Source organism: Aphelocoma coerulescens, chromosome 1, assembly GCF_041296385.1.
Source record: "Aphelocoma coerulescens isolate FSJ_1873_10779 chromosome 1, UR_Acoe_1.0, whole genome shotgun sequence".
Taxonomy (NCBI): domain Eukaryota; kingdom Metazoa; phylum Chordata; class Aves; order Passeriformes; family Corvidae; genus Aphelocoma; species Aphelocoma coerulescens.
Window position 1 is genome coordinate 64,492,411 of NC_091013.1, and position 18,395 is coordinate 64,510,805.

General features: G+C 42.8%; 1 protein-coding gene across 4 annotated transcripts in view; it reads right to left on the reverse strand.

Moving 5' to 3' along the window:
- Positions 1 to 1,824: 1,824 nt before the first annotated feature.
- LCP1 (lymphocyte cytosolic protein 1) overlaps positions 1,825 to 18,395 on the reverse strand; it is a 51,036-nt gene continuing 34,465 nt past the window's right edge. For 3 of the 4 annotated variants that reach the window (XM_069010437.1, XM_069010447.1, XM_069010430.1), the window contains exons 5-16: positions 18,168 to 18,300; positions 17,509 to 17,590; positions 15,280 to 15,445; positions 12,409 to 12,551; positions 10,314 to 10,409; positions 9,603 to 9,798; positions 9,345 to 9,423; positions 9,030 to 9,144; positions 8,054 to 8,187; positions 6,952 to 7,075; positions 4,711 to 4,835; positions 1,825 to 3,295 (exon numbers count right to left, since the gene is read on the reverse strand). In XM_069010437.1, the coding sequence (XP_068866538.1) occupies positions 3,163 to 3,295; positions 4,711 to 4,835; positions 6,952 to 7,075; positions 8,054 to 8,187; positions 9,030 to 9,144; positions 9,345 to 9,423; positions 9,603 to 9,798; positions 10,314 to 10,409; positions 12,409 to 12,551; positions 15,280 to 15,445; positions 17,509 to 17,590; positions 18,168 to 18,300 (1,526 nt within the window). In that variant the 3' untranslated portion in view covers positions 1,825 to 3,162. Of the gene's footprint in view, positions 3,296 to 4,710; positions 4,836 to 6,951; positions 7,076 to 8,053; positions 8,188 to 9,029; positions 9,145 to 9,344; positions 9,424 to 9,602; positions 9,799 to 10,313; positions 10,410 to 10,752; positions 10,780 to 12,408; positions 12,552 to 15,279; positions 15,446 to 17,508; positions 17,591 to 18,167; positions 18,301 to 18,395 lie in introns of all 4 variants that reach the window. The other variant, XM_069010456.1, reaches the window with a different exon arrangement.

An 18,395-nucleotide genomic window follows, 5' to 3' on the forward strand; every position in this document is an offset into this window, starting at 1 on the left:
AAAAAATTCCAGATCCTGGTGAGTTTTTTTTTAGTGATGTTTGTCATTGGCTTAACCCCTTCAGCACCTGCTGAGAGCTTTAATACATGCTGCTATTACCAGTTCATGAAAGCAAAACCTAAAGTCCATCAAATAAGTAAGAATACTCTATTAAACAGAAATGCACTGAAAAGTGAAAATATTTATACTCCTGTACCAGAATGCAGCTATTCCCACACCTTCGGGGCCATGACAGATCCGTTTTTCAAGTGAGATTCCAGGAACAGGGCCGAAGATCTGGTAGGTATTTCCTACAGTATCCCTGCCTACAGCACTCACTCCCTTTTGCGCACTGGCGGGTGCTGGCGCTGTGCCGAGGGTTCAGGATCCATTTTTTTCTCCGTTTCTCAGAGGATCGCCCTGCTGGCGCTCATGCCCGCCAGTCTCTGGAGCTCCGGGTGCAGTGAGTGCCATCTCGTGGTTAGCTCTCCCTGCTGCAGAGCTGCGGGCTGGCACTCAGCGGTGGTGCTCCCGAAAGCAGCCTGCGGGCAGAGGACTGGCAACAGGCAGGGCTGCGTGACAGGGTGCCCGGCTCCGGCGCTGGGATGCTGAGGAGGAGGAAAAGCAGCCCCTTCCACAAAACGTGATTCAAATAACACCGCACATCACCTGGCTCCTCTCCAGAGCCTGAGGGAGAGGCAGCTTTCAGTCTCCAGGGCCCCTGAAGCCCTACGTCTTGCCCAGTGGAAATGCATGATGTATGGAAGCCTCCTCTCTCTGCCGATCTCAGCAGACTCCTTAAAAACCCTACCCCTGTGCAAAAAGCTGAGTTGCTAAGAGCTGGTGAATGGAAAACGTCTGAGAATCCCTCCTACTCTCTGGGGATGGCAAATGCCTGCATTCATTTGGGATCAAGGGAAAAGCCATCCTTCTCACCCTGGTTCTGCTGCCATTTCCAATCTGTCATCTACTTCATCCTTCATGACTGCCAGAGTCTGGGTGAGACCATCTCCCTGAAACAAGGAACCTGAAGCAGGGCTGTCTTCAGGCAGGGTTACCCAGTCCTTTCAGGTCTACACCATTTATCCAACAAAAAATGGCCCCTTCATTCTGCAAACACACACACGCATGCAAAACACACAATACATGGTCATCCCACCTGAGAGATGTGCTGCAGTCACAGTTTCCTCTCTCTGGTTTACCTCTGAAGGATTCCCAAGTAAATCACAAGGGGAGAGCAGCCTTTTCAGTGCCACCCCTCTTCTTGGGCAACAGCAGGTCCTACGCCTAAAAAGACGAGTGGTATAGGGGCCATTGTCTCGTAACTCCCCCTTCCTGGGCAATAAGCTGGGGTGACATCTCTACTGTGTAAGACTTCGGATGTTCTCCTCCTCTGCCAGCACTGGAAAATACTGGGACCAGACAGAATGGGTCTTAGGATGCCCATCCTTTATTAAAGACATAGGTTCATAAGAGGAACAGGGCAATCAGATCTGATCAGGAACAGGATCTGGCCTTTACTACAGAAACAAAGCAGCGTATTTGCATTGCAGAATGCTTAAAGAAACAAAGTTTATGAGTACCTGGGCAAAGGAAGAGGATGTTGAGCATTGCACCAAACAGGGAAGTCATACTGCAAGTCCTATCTTTGACAGTGTCTCAGAGTAGCATTTTCAGAAATGGCGTAGGAAATAATTCTTCCCATTCTCTGCAATCTGTGGTTTCAATAACAATACAGAAGACACATTCTCAGTGAGCCCACAGATTATTTTTACATCTGTCCCCGTTTCAGCTCTAAGACACACACTGACTAGCACATTCACTACTAAAAGAAAGGACTACACATTTGGCTTTATAGAACATTTTATTTGGAGACTTTTCACGTCACTGAGTATTGGTTCTTTATTAAGGCAATTCTGAAGGGCTGGAGGAAAGGGAGGGGGAGAGGGAGAGAACTGAGACTGTGTCAATGGGATTGCATTAAGGCAAAATTTCCTCCTTCTGCATTTCACCACAGTAAAATCCACATAAAGGCCAGTAAATGTCTCATGCCAAGGAAGAGATTCAGTGCAAATATATCCCACTGACTACCCATAGACAGGGCTAGGTCCTCAACAGAGGCAAACTGACAGCGCCTTGTTAGCTGCAAAGTAAAGCTGATTTAGCTCTGTTGAGGATCCCAGCCTGGGCTCAGGGAAGCATTTTAGTATGTGTTTCTTATGCAAGCGCAGGTATAAACGCTCTCCTGAATCTGAGCCACAGACCCTTGAGTGCAAGTCTGCGAAGTTAACAGAGTTTAATTTTTATTATCTACATAAATATGTCATTCTGCATCCCTTTGGTTCACTTCTCATTTTATTGCTACCAACTGAGTACATTCCCTTAGTTTCTTTAACATGGTTTTCATTTCTATCATGCTTTGCAATCTTTTTTAAGGGTATTACGACGTAAAAATGAATTATCCTTTGGAGAACGTCTGTTGCAAAGGCTCCAGAGTTTGGGTGTTCTTGGAGGACCAGGCTGCTGTGTGTTTTTTCAGTGAGCAGTAATGTACTCTGTGAGTAATGCCATGGATGGCAGAGGCATAACTTGCAGGGGAAAGTGCTGCTCAGTTTACATACCATCAACACATCACAGACACTAAACACTTCTTTCTTTCTACAAGAATTTCCTCAGAGGATCCTACCATTTCAAAAATATACTCGCTACTACTTGCATTGGCTTGGGGAAACCTGTTTTGTTATCCCAGGTGCAAATTGAAGGTAAATATGGCAGAAATGCTGCAAAAAGCATGATGACATTTTCAGCAAAAGCAGAGTATAACATTTCATAGTCCTAAAAGCTGTCTGACACTGGATGACTTCTCACAGAAAAAACCCTGGTATCCATTAATGAAAGGATATGCTTAGGGCCTCAGTGTCGAGAACTTATTTAGGAATATGAAATGGTTATATCTAGCAAAGTGGAAAATAAGGCAAATAAATCAAGCACATATTACTGTTCAAAACAAAGTATTTCCTGGATACACGTGAATACAAGACTTCTGTGTGATCTGGAACCATGTATAATACTCATGCCTTAAAAGCATGAGCACCCTGCATATTTCTTAGATACAGAGAAGAGCATCCAGTTTGAAGGAATCTAAAGGGTGAATAACAGGCATCAGTGCAAATCTTTTGTGCTTTAAACTTTCTTCATGCCTTTTCCCATAAGGCAAGCAAACACTGTCATGACCATTTTGGGTTTTACTTCAACCAGATCTTCTGGGAGGGCATAGACTCTTGCTCCAATTTTTCTTGCCATAGAGATGGCATATCTGCATTGCAGGGTGGAAAAAAAAAGAAAGAAGGAAAAAATAAAGACAGAAATTAGTGCAGTAGCATTAATTTTCCCCCTGTTAAGTGTTTTACATGATCAATACTAGAGTGAGTTTCACTGATTCACCTAAGTGAAACTTTTCTATAGGAATGTATGAGACAGGTTCATAAAGAACTACATTTCTAATAAAAGGCAGAGTGCATTCCCTGATGGTTAGAGCACTGATTACCTGCAGGATGGGAGACTGCAGGTCAGATCCTGGTATGAAACATTTAATCTTCCATCCCCTGAAAGATTATCCTCACAACCAGACATTCTGGTCTTGCTCCCCCCCCCTCAATCTCTGAGACTCAGACTTTGCACATAAACAAACTTGCAAGGATGGAAGCAGAAGGCTGATGTCAGTGGAGATCAGTGCTGTTGGAAATCAACATTTGGGGACTTTTTTCAGTCATACCCAGAAAGGGCAAGTTGACATTCCCATCTCCCTGCTCAGAGCCACTGGCTGCTCTCCAGTGGGTTTGTCTCTGCTCTCTTATTTTTTCATTAAAAAAGCTAGAACATCCCAGGTTCTTCCCACTTCAGAGCACACACATTTGTGAAATTTTCCCCAAAATGCAGGGAAACATTGGGAACATAGGGGAATGGGAGTAGGGAAGGAGGAAAAGAACAGCAGAGGAATGAAGAAATAAAGTACAGAGAAAAGCACACATAGGATTGCAAGAAAAGAAAGAGAACAGATGGTAGGAAATGGAAGGGAAAAAGAACAGTGGGAAAAGTCTTTAGAAAAAGAATGGCAGCTCTGATTGCTTTACAGTCATCCTTTTCTCCTTTGTAGTTACTGCATAGAAAAGGGGAAGTTGAACTGATGATCAGACCAGGAGGTGATCTGTGTAACTCTGAAAAGAGAGGGAGATGCCCCCAGAATGGACTCTCTGCTAGGAAATCGTTTGCATTCAGGGAAAAAAAATCAATATCCACATCTACAGAACCAGATTTTCAGGCATGAATTCTGTCCTCCCCTTTCTCTCTTAAATATGCCCTTGTTCCACCCGTGGGTGACTAAAGAGCTATCATGACCTCTAATCCCTGTTTTCCATGGCAAACTTTGTTGGCATTGTTCCCTGATCTCTGAAAGAATTTTAAATTTAATATGAGAAAATAGGAGCTTGTGAAGCCAAGTGATTTTAATCCTTTCAAGGGGTTTATAATGCAGGAACTACAACATTACACCCTCCGTTTCCATTGATAGTCTTTCTGCTACCTAACTCCCAGCCTTCATGCTTCTAACTCTGGTGGTATTTCTCACTTGAGGTTGATGAGATGAGAATGACAGCAGAGCAGTTCTCAAAGGCAGGGTTAGGCAAGCCTGAGCAGATAACTCATGCTAAGTGCCACTTGGCAGAAACATACTTAGCATTATTTAGTTTCTCCTCATCATTCAGGTCCTCTGTTTTCAAGAGGTCATACTTGATTGATCCTGGTTGAATGGCATCAATGAGATCCAGGACTGGCATGCTGGTGCTGATTTTGCTATCCTGCATAGAGGGAAAATAAAATTTAACGCAAGAACAGAATGACAAAACTCCCACAAAGCCAGAGTCTAGACTCAAGAGCAATGGACAGTTCAGTCAGATACCATTTAGAACTTCACAAAGGGCTGCTTAGAATAATTTTTTATCTATGGCAGACCAGGAACTCTTTCAAGGATTATTTTTTACCCAAGGGATGAAACATCATAGAATCGTTTAGGTGGCAAAAGATTTTTATGATCAAGTCCACCCTAAATCTAGCACTTCCCAGTCCACCACTAAGTCATGTTCCTAAGCACCACATCTACACATTTTTTAAATCCTCCAGCGATGGTGACCCATTTCACTGGGCAGCCTGTCCCAGGGTGACAACCCTTTGAGGGAAGAAATTTCCCCTAATATCCTATCTAAACTTCCCGTGGCCATTTCTAAACTCAAGACCATTTCCTCCTATCCTGTCACTTGTTACCTGGGAGAAGACACTGATCCCCACTTGGCTACAACCTTCCTTTCAGGCAGTTGTAGAGAGTGACAAGGTCTTCCTTGAGTCTCATTTTCTCCAGGATAAACACCTCCAGCTCCCTCAGCCACTCCTCACAGGATTTATGCTCCAGACCCTTTCCCACTTTTGTTGCCTCTTAGACACACTCCAGCATCTCAGTGCTGGAGTCTTTCTTGCAGTGAGGGGCCCAGAACTGGACACAGGATTGATTCAAGGCATGGCTGAGTACAGGGGTACAATCACTGCCCTGGTCCTGCTGGCCACACTATTGCTGATACAGGCCAGGATGCCACTGGCCTTCTCGGCCACCTGGGCGCACACTGGCTCATGTTCAGCTGCTGTTGACCAGCACTCCCAGGTCCTTTGCTGCTGACTCACTTTGCAGCCACTCTTACCCCAGCCTGTAGGGCTGCAGGGGTTTCTTACCCCAGCCTGTAGGGCTGCAGGGGTTGTTGTGACCCAAGTGCAGGACCCAGCACTTGGTCTTGTTGAACCTCCCACAACTGGCCTTGGTCCATCTATCCAGCCTGTCCAAATCCCTCTGCAGAGCCTTCCTGCCTTCCAGCAGATCAACATTCCCACTCAACTTGGTGACCTCTGCAAACTGAGGGTGCCCTTGATCCATTTGTCCCAACCAGCAATAAAGATGTTAAATAGCCCCAACAATGAGCCCTGGGGACACCACTGGTGACCAGCCACCAGCTGGATGTAACTCTCTGGGCCTTGCCATCCAGTTTTTACCCAGCAAACAGTGCACCTGTCCAAGCCATAAGCAGCCAGTTTCTCCAGGAGAATGTTGTGGCAAACAGTGTCAAAGCCTTCACTAAAAGCCAGGTAGACAACATCCACAGCCTTTCCCTCACCCATTAAGCAAGTCACCTTTTCATAGAATACAATGTCATTAAAGCAAAAGATGGGGTGCAGGGCTAGTGCATTTGCTTCGTGTAGGGAGATGACACTGATAGACATCTACTGATGGGAGGTGTGAGGAGGACCAGCTGTGTGATTCCTGAACTCATTACACGAAGTTTGATGGATCTGTTCTCGCCTGGTGCAAACTGCTGATTTATATCCACTGAGTTCCCTAGCTTGGGAAGTGTCATAGATACATTAGTGGAATTGGAAGCTCTCTAGAACTGGTCCATCTCTGTGTTTGTATGGTACCTTGCAAAATAGGGCAAGGTACCCCTGAATGGCACTACCAGGTTATAAACATATTGCTATTGTTCCTTTTAATACTGTCATTTGTAATTGCTATGATTCATAACCAATAGCACAGCAGTTCTTCCTTAATTCCAGTCATCATTCCTGTCTCTATACTTTGATTTCCCATGCCAAACTGGAATTCAAGATGTTTCCTGTTGTTTTCATACCATATTTCTATTACTTTTTCACAATAAAGTCCCTGGAATAAAACCTTTTTTAAGGTTTAATAAAACCTGTGCATTTAAACACGCTTTTAAAAGGGAATGAAAAATAATCCATCTATGTAGTGAGTTATATCATAATGTAGAGTGTGTGTATATATGCATACACACATCTACATAACATCTATATAACATACATACAAACACACCAAATAAGAGATTCCTAAGCAGAGACTTCTGAAAAAACCTATACCTTGAAACTGGAGATGGTTGAATCCTTCCCAGCCGCAGTCAGTGTTTCATTGACCCAGCTGACAATGATTTCATCATTGACCTTCTCTCCACCACCAATGTCTTCAAGGATATTCAGGGTGTACCTTATGAGGGAAGCCAGGATATTTGCTCAAAGTCTGCTGTAACCTCAGAATTGTCCTATATGTGCACAGCTTGACTGAGATCATCCCAATGATTCCTCTGCCTCACACATGCTCACAGTGCATTTGATTTATATTATAACAGAGTAATTAACCTAATTCGTTTAATTCATACCCAATTCCTTAATCACTGCTTTGGGAGTGTTAAAAGTTTTGGTTACTTAAAATTCCTGGAAGGTCCCTCTTAATGTATCTCATTGTAAATGAGTCATTCTCATAGTGCTTAAAAAATAATCACTGACTTTAGAGATAGAAAGGAATCCTTATGCTCACCTAAGACTGATCTTCTGCATAAAAACAATGGAATATTTTGCTTAGATGTCAGCATACGCCTTGGAAAGATATCCCAAACTGATGGTAAGTAATCACCTCATCCCTATTTTAACTACCTTACTGATAAACCTATACCTGTGTCTATAGTCTGAATTTAGTCTGTATTCAGTTCCTTACTACTGTGTCTCTTTACTCTCAGTTATGGTGCTCTTAAACACAGAAACATGCACCTACGGAGAATTACATTAAAATGGGGAGAGGTACTGAGTTGTGCCCACTTCAGGGAGCAGCTGACAAAACTTCCACATCAATTCCTTGTTTCTGGGACACTGTCCCTATTCCCTGATACAGACACCTTTTAACTTCTTTTCCTCTCTTCCATGCAATAAACATTTATTCTTGCTATACAGATAGTGACAATAACAATCTTCTGTGTGAGCTGACTGTAATGGCCTTGCCCACAAGATGTGCTCTGGTCACATCCTTAACTAGGAGTGAGCAAAAGGTCACTGCCTCAGCATTAAAGTGCAAACAGAGGAGTGAGAAGGCTGTAGGCTGTACAGCCTTCTCAGTGAGAGCATCAGGAAACTATTGCAATGCAAACTGAGCATAGCAAAATGCTCTGAAGCTCGTGGCTGGCTGACCTACCTTCTCATCAGCTGCCAGATTAAGGCCAGAGTGAGCGTACGGTTTCCTTCATTCAGATCTTGCCCAGCAATGCCAACAAGGGAAAATTTGGCTTGATTCTTTCCCAGCTCCACTGCATAGTTGCAGTTTTCAAGCTGTTAATGGCAAGGTCAATGGGTGTGGTTCAAAAATGTAAGAAAAAAAAGAAAGAAGACAAGACACTGTTACTTTAAATTCTTTGGATCACTCAGCCCAGATCCTCCTGGGCAAACAGGAACTTTGGGGCTCTGTGATAATACAGCTGATTGACTACCAGCAGGCAGATCCATCCCAAAAATACCACGGGAAACAGTTAACATAGAAGAAAATGCTATACTTCATTATCAGGGCCTGAAAAGCAGATTACCCTGGAAAATAAAATGTATGGCTCAGGGGTACCTCCAGCATCATGGCATTGCACTGAGACAAAGGATTAGTGTCCCAGCCAATATTTTAGATTGGTTGATCGCTCTGGTCTAGTTGGATGCAATTACTCATCCAGATAGCTGGGAGAAAGCTTTGTATTTAGCAGCATGTGTGATTGGTTCTTGATGCATCTGATCAAGAATGCTTATCATCATTGTCTTCATTTGATGTGGAGGGCAGTGATCCAGACAGCTGCAATTAAGCTGGTGCCATGCATCTCATGGTCCAGATGCATTATAATCAGTGCCTAAAGCAGTAGCAAAAGGGATCTGCAAATAGAATTTTTAGATCCTGATGCAAAGGTTGTCAAGTCTTTTTACTTGACAAATGTTTTTCACCTGTCAAGAGAGCGAGTCTAATGTATATTTCTTTTTCAGGATGAAAAATTATCTACTGACTAAGAAAAAAAATCATTTAAGGTGCTGTTCTTGGGACTGGAGAGCAGTATGAGTACCCACATTGCTGTTTGAAATGATATAGGCATTCACTGAGGATAAGGCATCACTGCTGGAGCTATTCCAGCTTTTTGTACCTTCTTCATGTTGCCACCCAGTTTAGGATACGGTGGTTTGTTCACCCTGTTCCAGTCTACTGGCACTTTGATCTTTTCATAGAGTTGGAAGATAACCAAGGCATCTGACAGGTCACTGAAAACAATAAAAAGGATATAGCATTGTCCGAAGAACAGAGGAAAGAGATACAACTCAACTGTTAGCAGAGGTAAACTTAGTTTCCTGGGAAACACAAAGCAGCATATATTGTTATAGGGCCCAAAAGTTTTTATGTTCTTGCAAGCAACTTGCTGGCTCTATTTGTCATCTGAAGGAAGTGTAATACCTCATCTTACCTATACAAATGATTTACACGTGGATTAACACCAAGGGAGTTCATCCAGTTCCTGAATGTCCTTTCTTCCCTTGTCTCACCTAAAACAACAGACACATCAATCAAAGGCCTGCAGAACACAACACTTCAGTAATGTGTTTTGAGAAGAAACCCTAACTCTGAATTTACAGCGCACTGAACCATGAACAGAAGGAGACATGGGCTGACATGGGAAATAAGAAAGTAATGGTGCACCATGTGATATTTGCATTTTCCTGACCTTCAATGGAGCTCCAGTCGATGTCCTGGTTCTCTGGCTTATGCAGGGCAGGGTATTTGTTGAACAAGTTGGCGATGAAGGCCAGATTGAGCTTGGGGTTGCCCCGGACGACGTCAGTGGCGGTGACAAACTGGCGGCAGCCGAGGCGCTCAGCCTGCTGCAGCATGCACTCGGCTCGCTGCACGTCATCCTTCTCCTGCCCGGCACAGAACGGGACATCAGCACCACCCCGCCCTGGCACTGCACCCACACCCACTTGGGGTCTCCATGTGGGGATCTAGCTGCTGAAGCAGCTCCTTGATGGATTTATAGGTATTCCCTTTCCCACTTTTACTAACAGCAAGTCTGTGTTTCCAAACGGGCTTTGCCTACAATTCAACCATCCCACCATATTGCTTTTACAGCCATATTCCATATAAAATGTGATGGTTTGATGAAATTCACAGATAAATGTATTTAAATACACTTGTTGCATGCTAGTAGTTTATCAGTGTGATTAAATGGTTGCTGAAGTTTCAGAGTTAATATCTAACAAAAATCCAAACCCAACATTTAATTCTTTGAAAGCTTTGATTTCTGAAATTCAAGCTCATGTTGCAATGCGAGAAAGAATTTGCTGGTTCTGACATCCCAGTGCAGCCCTGTGTTGGCCAGCAATGCAAGTAATAGACAGAAAACATTGGCATTTACTCCAAACTTATCTCATCTTACCCTTAATCCTGACATATCAATAGTAATAGCTGGAATGCCTTCTTCATCTCCCTTGGGGGCGACTTGGTCCAGCAAATGGTAATAAGCTCTTGAGTCCTGTGACAGACAGAGAAATTAAAGGGAAGAAAAATTACATCTAAAGCTCAGCCTTTGCATGCCAGTGCTCCCTTGAACAATGTGCCTGCATGCTTCATTTTTATTACATCGATCATTGGGCTACATAATTAAATTAATTAAGCTGGAAGCACTTAGCAATTTCTACTTTATGCTGCGTTTGCCAGATCTATTTCTTCCCTGAGCCAATATATATGTGCTGCTGAACGCCCAACACAAGAGACAAAAATGCTGTGTGTTGCACTTAAAGAAAGGACAGCAACAACAAAAAGATATCAGAATTTACTTAATCTGAACATAAAATCAGAGGTAAGAAAATGCATACCTTTATAATGCTGTAGAAGTCAGGCTGCTGAGCATTTAATAAAAGAAAATGCAGAAGGAGAAAGCAGATGTTTAAAGTGGATTTCAAAGCAAGGCTGGAACAGTTGTGGAAGAGAAAGCACAGTTTTCAAGGACAAAAGTTAAAACTGACAACAGTATCAGCATTCTTCAGGCAAAAGGGCAGGAACGAGACAAGGATTTCACATGTTGTGTCTTTAATCTTTTGTGAAATACAATGCTGCTTCCATATGTGGAAAATATTAACTCACTTCAAAAATAGCTCAAAGAACTGAAAATAAGGCTACATGTTAATGTCTACGGACTTGACTAACTAACCCAACTGATGATCTTCAAAATATAAAGCAGACTACCTGAATTATTTTAAATATTTTACATGTGCATTACTATGCATCATATCTAGAAAGTGGTTATTTACAACAGAAGTGAGGTGGGGAGACAGGCTTAGCTAGAGAATGTCTGTAAACACTGAAATCTTGTTAATGTGTGCCTTATTTTCCAACTGTAAATACCAGAATTGCAATTTAGCTTTCAGTTGTAGATAGGATTTAATCAGTTGCACCATAGTCTTTTTGGCCAGCCCACAGAAAGATGGGAAAGACTCCATTCCCTTCCCATGGATATTCTCCAGTCACCTCCACCCAGTGAACCAAAAATCTGTTACAATAAAAATTTTGCTGTTAAATGTGACTCTCTACCCCTCCTGTTGCCTTTCCTGGTGGTTTTTTTCTGTATTTCAGTTAAATGCTTGTGCTTATGCTTCAGTCTGTAGTGAAGCCTATGACCAGGTACCTCTGGAGCCAGACTTTTCCCATGCTGTTCTGGGAGCAGGCAAGTCAGGTCATGGCTGGTGAGACTGGTGTGCTGGCCAGCCCCTGGCTTTCTTGTAAGCTAGCACAGATACCCTCCCTTATACACCCCCTGTGTCTCTGGGATGCTGGCTGGGCCTCACACTGGGTTTTAGGGTCTGAAATTCATCAGCGGGCACCACTGAGGTTCAGATACATCTGTCTGGGAACAACAAAGGTCCTACAGAGAAAGCTCTGCTGAAATCTGCACCTACAAGCACGTGAGGTCCCAAGTATGTGAAATAATGTTACACAGACTCCAAACCCACCCTTGCAAGTGTCTCCCAGTCTAGCTGTAGTATTTTGAATAGTCCCACTGAATTAAACCTCGCAGATAAGTGCATACAGGGCTATAGCAAAGGCTGGGACAGAGGAGCACATAGCCCAGGTGAGGGAAAGATCAAGTCGGGGAATTGGAAATGCCCAATCATCTTTCTCTACATGTTTGAGTAAGATCCAGGCTTTTCCAAACCAAAGTCAGGTCAAGAGTTATATAAGGACATTTGGAAAGGAGGAGAGGCAAGGAACTGACAATAGTGTCCATATACCCTGTCCAGAGCCAGCAGCCATTCCTTTCTCCAGCAATTCATATGCTGGGGCTGGCAGTGATGACGGGGAGGTCAGGAGGAAGAGGAGGAACACTACTGAGTGCAAAGGTAAAGCCCAGTAAAAGCATTTTATGTACCCAGCTCCACGTGCTTGGATTGTTTCAGTGCACAATCCCTGTGTGGAGGACAGGAATTTGGGTGTAGAGCTGCTGTTTTGCTTTTGTTGGTCAGTATTGCTCATACCTTGATGTCTGAGCTGAAATTGTTGACTTTGTTGCATCCTGCATTTTCCAGGTGATAGTTTGCCCATCTCAGCAGCAGGTCCTCTGGAGACAACTTCATCAGGTCCTCCAGGCTCTCACCTTCTCTCAGAAGAGCAATCAAGGCTACGCAGGAAAAAAAAAAATTAAAATAATGATGTGAATACTTTTTGAGGAAAATGTATAACTGTTTTCTCTCTTTTACATTTTCCTACCCTAGTTTCTAAGTGTGAGTGGCCAAAATGTTGCCAAAATTCAAGCTAGATTACCCTCTTTTGTTTAAAACCATTATCCTTTTTGCTCTTGCAACAGGCCCTGCTAAAAAGTTTGTCATCATCTTTCTCATAAGTCCCTTTAGGTACGGGAAGGGTGCAATAAGGTCTCCCTGCAACCTTCTCTTCTCCAGGCTGAACAACCCCAGCTCTCTCAGCCTGTCTTCATAGGAGTGCCCCAGAACTCTGAGCCTTTCTGTAGCCTTTCTCTAGATCCACTCCAAGAGCTCCAAGTCTTTCCTGTGCTGAGAAGTCCAGAGTTGGATGCAGTGATGCTGAGCACAGGGGCAAGCCTGGAAGGAATATGAACACAGGCTTTCTGCAGCTTCAATGAAAGAAATCTCAGTGACCTTCACAATGAAACTGGATTCACACAGGCATTCTGGAATATTTGCACATGACCTCATGGGCTTGTGGGCCAGTAGGGTTAACTCATCTGTCAGTTGAGGACATACCCTATTTATATAGAAAAATTGATTTAATGCTCATAAGAAGAGGAACAGGCAGGATGGGAGCATTGACCCTTGCAAATGCAGTGTGTTCAGTGATCTCTGGAGGATGAAAGGCTTTAGAACAAGTTTTGAAAAGAACTAACATGGAGACTAATTATTAATGTGGTAAAAAGGGAGAGGGTGTTGCACTGCTCTGATCTTCTTCCAATTCTTTTGTCAATCCTTGAAAGAATTATGGATTGGCTACATAAAGGAAACAGTGGACACATACCATAACTGGAGTTACATAGATAATTTGATATAGGGTGCAATGGGGTTAAACTTCACCAGAGGGGGATAATAGAAGCATTTTTAAATATTTTAAAGTAGACAGAGGATTTTATTAAGGGAACAGTGTTAACACTGAGAGAAGGCTGGAAGAAGCATTCTTGTGGAGTTGATCGTGGATTGATTTTTGGATTAATGTTTACTCCTTTTTTTTTGAATCAATTATCTTGGCACAAATACTTGTGCTAAAAATGTGAAGATGATATTCACTAGGTGGCATAGTCAATACAGAGGATGATCAGGAAATCAGACAGAATGAACTGGATGACAGTAATAAAAACGGAATGCAATTTAATAGTGCCATGTTTGAAGATGTTCACTGGGGAGTTAATATGAATAACTGCTATTAGCTAAAAGCTTACACGAACCAAGGAGGAGAACTTGAGAGTATTAGGTGTCTTCTAAGCTACTCTGAGCCACCATTTGAGATGACCAGGGGAAAATCCAACATGATATTAAGTGCATCCCAGGTAATTCCCTCTCATAGAGGTTGGGACGTATGAGTGCATTGATATCACGGGCTTATGAAAGTTCATTGGAAATACAGGGTCCCATGTTCAACAAAGGAAAATTTTACCTGACACAGCTGCAGAGAAGGGCTATGAGGGAAAGAGAGAACCTGAAAAGAAATCAGAATTTTCTTGGCTTGTCTAGTCTTAAGATGGGACGTGAAGGAAAAAATACCAGAAGGGAAAAAAATAGCAAATAAGCAGGGCAAGGCTACCTACAAAGCAATGGGAATTGGGGGCTCTGGCAAAAGGGATAGAAACCTGACAGGAGTGAGGCAATCAAGGTAACACCTGCACAGAAACTGGAGGAAAGAAGTGTCACTGTTGGGTGAGGGACGATCCAGAGGCATGGGGAACAAAGCAGTAAGATGAGGTGCTGTATGGACTGCATGTACACCCACAGCCTTCATGCTGAAGCTACTTCATGGAGAATTTTGGCATTGGTGAGACACATCTGGAATGCTGTGTCCAGTTTCTGGCTCCCCAATACAGGAGAGACATTGACAAACTGAAGCGAGTTTCATGGAAGGACAAGAAAATGTTTGGATGGGAGTTTGTGACATAAGAGAAGAGATAAAACTTGGTTTGTTTAGCCTGAAGAGAGGTTAGAGAGGGGAGCAAGTATTGTCTTCAACCATTTTAGAGGGGCCAGATCTGCATTTTTCCAGTATGCACCACAAAAGGATGAGGAACTGTGGACACAAGGTGTCAGAAGGGAAATTCCAACTAGATATAAGAAAAAAAATTCAGAGTAAGAGTGGTTGGGCTCTGGAACAGGCTGCCCAGAAAACACTGGAAAAGGCTCTGAGCAACCTCATCTGACCTTAAGATGTTGTACTGCTGAAAGCAGGTAGCTGCATGGCTGAGTCAGATCTCCAGGGTACACCTCCAGAGGTTCCTTCCAGCCTAAATTATTCTGTGATTCTATAATTATGATTTCACAAAGACCGAGCAGATGTTTGGCAATCAAGAGCAAGAAAAGAGCCACACTTCCTGAATGCAGATTTCCTTATCCCAGATTTAGTGCTGAAACACCAATATACTTGGAGGTAGACCACCATTCCTGACCCAATGGGCATGAAAAGGCTCTGAACACACAAGTCTACAGAAAGCCTTGGACTTTTGAATGCTGAAGCTTGTGAAAAGCAAGGAAAGTTAGACCAGCCAAGAGAACAGACAACAAATTCTTGAAGAAAAAAATTAAAATCAAGATTTTTTTTTTTCTTTGAAGAGCTTTATCCTAAAGACTGTGCAGTGATAACAGTGGAGCACTGAAAGGAAGAGCCATACGCACCTTCATTCCTGCTGATCTCTATGTCGGCAAAGAGTCCAATTTTGATGACTTGCCACAAAAGACCCAGAACCAGGTAAGGTTTCCCTTCTTTTAAGTCTTCAGCTCCAATGTTAACAACATGGCACCCAATGGCTGAAGCAGAGTTCAGGGCCAGGTTCAGATTTTCCTAGGGAAAGATGAGAACTTTTGAGTGATGCAGAACTTGAGAGCTGAGGCTACAGGAAGGGGGCATAGCCAAAACAAGTGAAATCTGCAGGCAGCTTCACTGTGAATGCATTTACGTACACAGAACCATGTCTTTCCTGAGGCAGTGCTCCAGGTGGGGTCTCACCAGGGTGGAGTAAAGGGACAGAACCACCTCCCTTGACCTGCTGGCCACAGTTCTTTTGATGCAGCCCAGGATACATGTCTGGCCAGAGGGAGCAGGGGAATGCAGACTCTCCTCGAGATTACAGGTAGATTCTGGGTCTCAACACAAAGACAGAAAGGACGTCTTTTTGGCAGAGGTGACAAATGTCATGTCACAAGGCACTGGAGCCCAGAGCATACATCTACATTCACTGTGATGTCCTGGCTCAATCCTGGTTGCCAAAGCCAGGCTCTCCCTAGAGCTAATGCTCAAGCTCATGCTCAAGTACAGATGTAGCTTCAGCATGAGGCAAACTCTCCTCTGCTCAGTCCTGCACACATGGAGGGAGAAAAGAGCTACAACCCAACCAACTGGTAGATATTCCAGGTTTGGCTCTCCCTAAACACTCTGCAAAAGCCCTGACACCTAAGATACAAGTAAGTTGCTAGCTGGTAGTGTTTACAAGGAGCACACTGTCCCAGGAATCAGTATGAATAAACATGATGAGTTTTTAGCCTTGCAGTTCAGCCAAGGTTGGAACTGGTAAAATCTGGATATTTTCTTTTTCAACTTTGGAGTATGGACTCCTGGTCTGGGAGTGTGCAGAGGAAGCTGAGGGATTCAGTGATTCACTGTGACAGGCATAAACCAAGTGATATTTCGTGAACATTATGTTCCTTCGCCGTTTCCTGTCCATTTAAAAGAAAGGGAATAAGAAAATCTGATCCTGAGGTCTACACTATGCAAAAAGGTGGCGTGGTTAACAGAGGACAAGTAAAGTAGGCAAAGAAGCCTGGAGAATATGATTTATCACACAGATTTGCAATTTTGCATATGAATTTCAGCACTGCTGGCATGACAGGGAGATCTGATTAGATACAAAATGCCGAGAGAGACACAGTGTAAATTCACATAAGCTAGAAAAATTGCACCATTTCAAATTAATTACCTTTCTCCAGCAGACAGCTGAAAAAGGGTTAAGTTAAAGTGGAAGCTATATTGATCAAATCATGTCTATGTGTGACAGGGATTGATCTGAGCTGCATCATTAAGTTATGCTGCTGACCAAAACGATTAGAACTGAAAAATGTGGTATACAGCATAAAAATCCAATTTAATGGCTTCTGAGCTCACTTGAGTCTGGCTAATGTTCCATCAAATCAGAGTAGCTGAGGGCTAAACTGGGTTAGGTTCATATCTATTCCATATATCTATTTATATTCTGTACCAGATACATAGATGTTGTTCATATAAAAATATCTCTCTACATACTGCTGTGTGAGAAACACAATAAACTTTAAGTAGGTGAAAATTAATACCCTTTTTATCAATTTTTTAAATCACATGCATGTGCATGTGATAGAAATAAAGGAGGGATTCAGTATTCAAGGTGAAATACTGTCTTGTAAAAGGCAGGCAAAGGCTGTGGTCCCATTTCAGGCCTCTTGCACTCCAAGGTACTTGCCAGGGTCAGAGTCAGTATTTTGGTGAGCACATCAGACTGCAACAACATCAGTTGTGCGTTCAAGCCCATTGTCATGCCTTAAAAGAGGGATTCAGCCTTCTGAGAGCTACTCCAACTATAACTGGTCACTGTATTTATCTCTGTGCTCTTGCATTCATATGGCATCTACCACAAAAGTATCTAAAGCTCTGATCTGGTAAACATTATTCATTGTGTTTGGTTAGCCAGGTTGCTCATATATTTGGAAAGAAATGTAAATATAAGTCTTTGTGCTTTTATGACATGGACCTGAGCATCGCACTGTGCCACAAAAAACTTTTGTCTGACTGTGTTGGGCAGAACCAGCCTTTCCTCTAAGTGATTACATGAAAGCATCCTAAGGGGAAAAGCAAAGAATTTTGCAGTGTTTTAGTACCTGTATTGTGAAGGGTGTGAGTTTCTTTTTGTTGATTGTTCTCTCATCAATGGTATCTGGCACTGAAAAGTTGATCATCTTACTGGAAATAAAAGAAAAAAAAAATAAATACACTAAGCTACATGTGCACAAAATACAGGTATAGCTTTTGTCTCTACATTGCAGAGCAAGTCTAAGAGCTGGAGAGTTGCTTAATGAATACAGATAATCACCCTCTGCTTCTACATATGCACACAGAGGCACACACTCAATATTTGAGCAATTATTTTGGGCTACATACAGATTGTACTGTAGGTGTGAGGCCGAGAATGCCACAAGGTGAAGTTGTGTGAGAAGTTTATTGTGCAGCTAATGTCTGTGGAAGCACTCAATATTTTGTGCTGAAACACCAAAAGTCCTTGGCCAAAAATAAAACCAAGCAGCTCCTCAAATTTCACTGACTTCATCTAATTTTAAGTGTCTAGAGACAAGGAAAAATTCTCATTAAACATGAAATACACTTTATATTTTTGAAGATAAAAGAAGCAAAAAACCCTAGTATTATTAAGGCCCTGAGTCTGCAAAAGCTTAATGTAAATTCAGCAGCTTCTGTTTAAAGAGAAATGTGAGTTTTTGCAGACTCATGGTTCCCGTTTGTGAGAAAGAAAGGTATTATTTACCAAAGCACTATGCCATCACCGACCGCCTGGAAGAGCTCGTCTGTTTCTGGATTCATTGGCACCACGTGCTTGCAGTCAGGGTCCTTCTCAAGGGCTTTGTTAATCCAGTTGACAAAGGCATATTTTTCTTCCTCTGTGGACACAGTGTCAAATCCATCAGTTTGCTGTGCAGTACCTCTACCACCATTTTACTTACAAAGGCAGAACTCCTGGGGGAGCCCTTCCCAC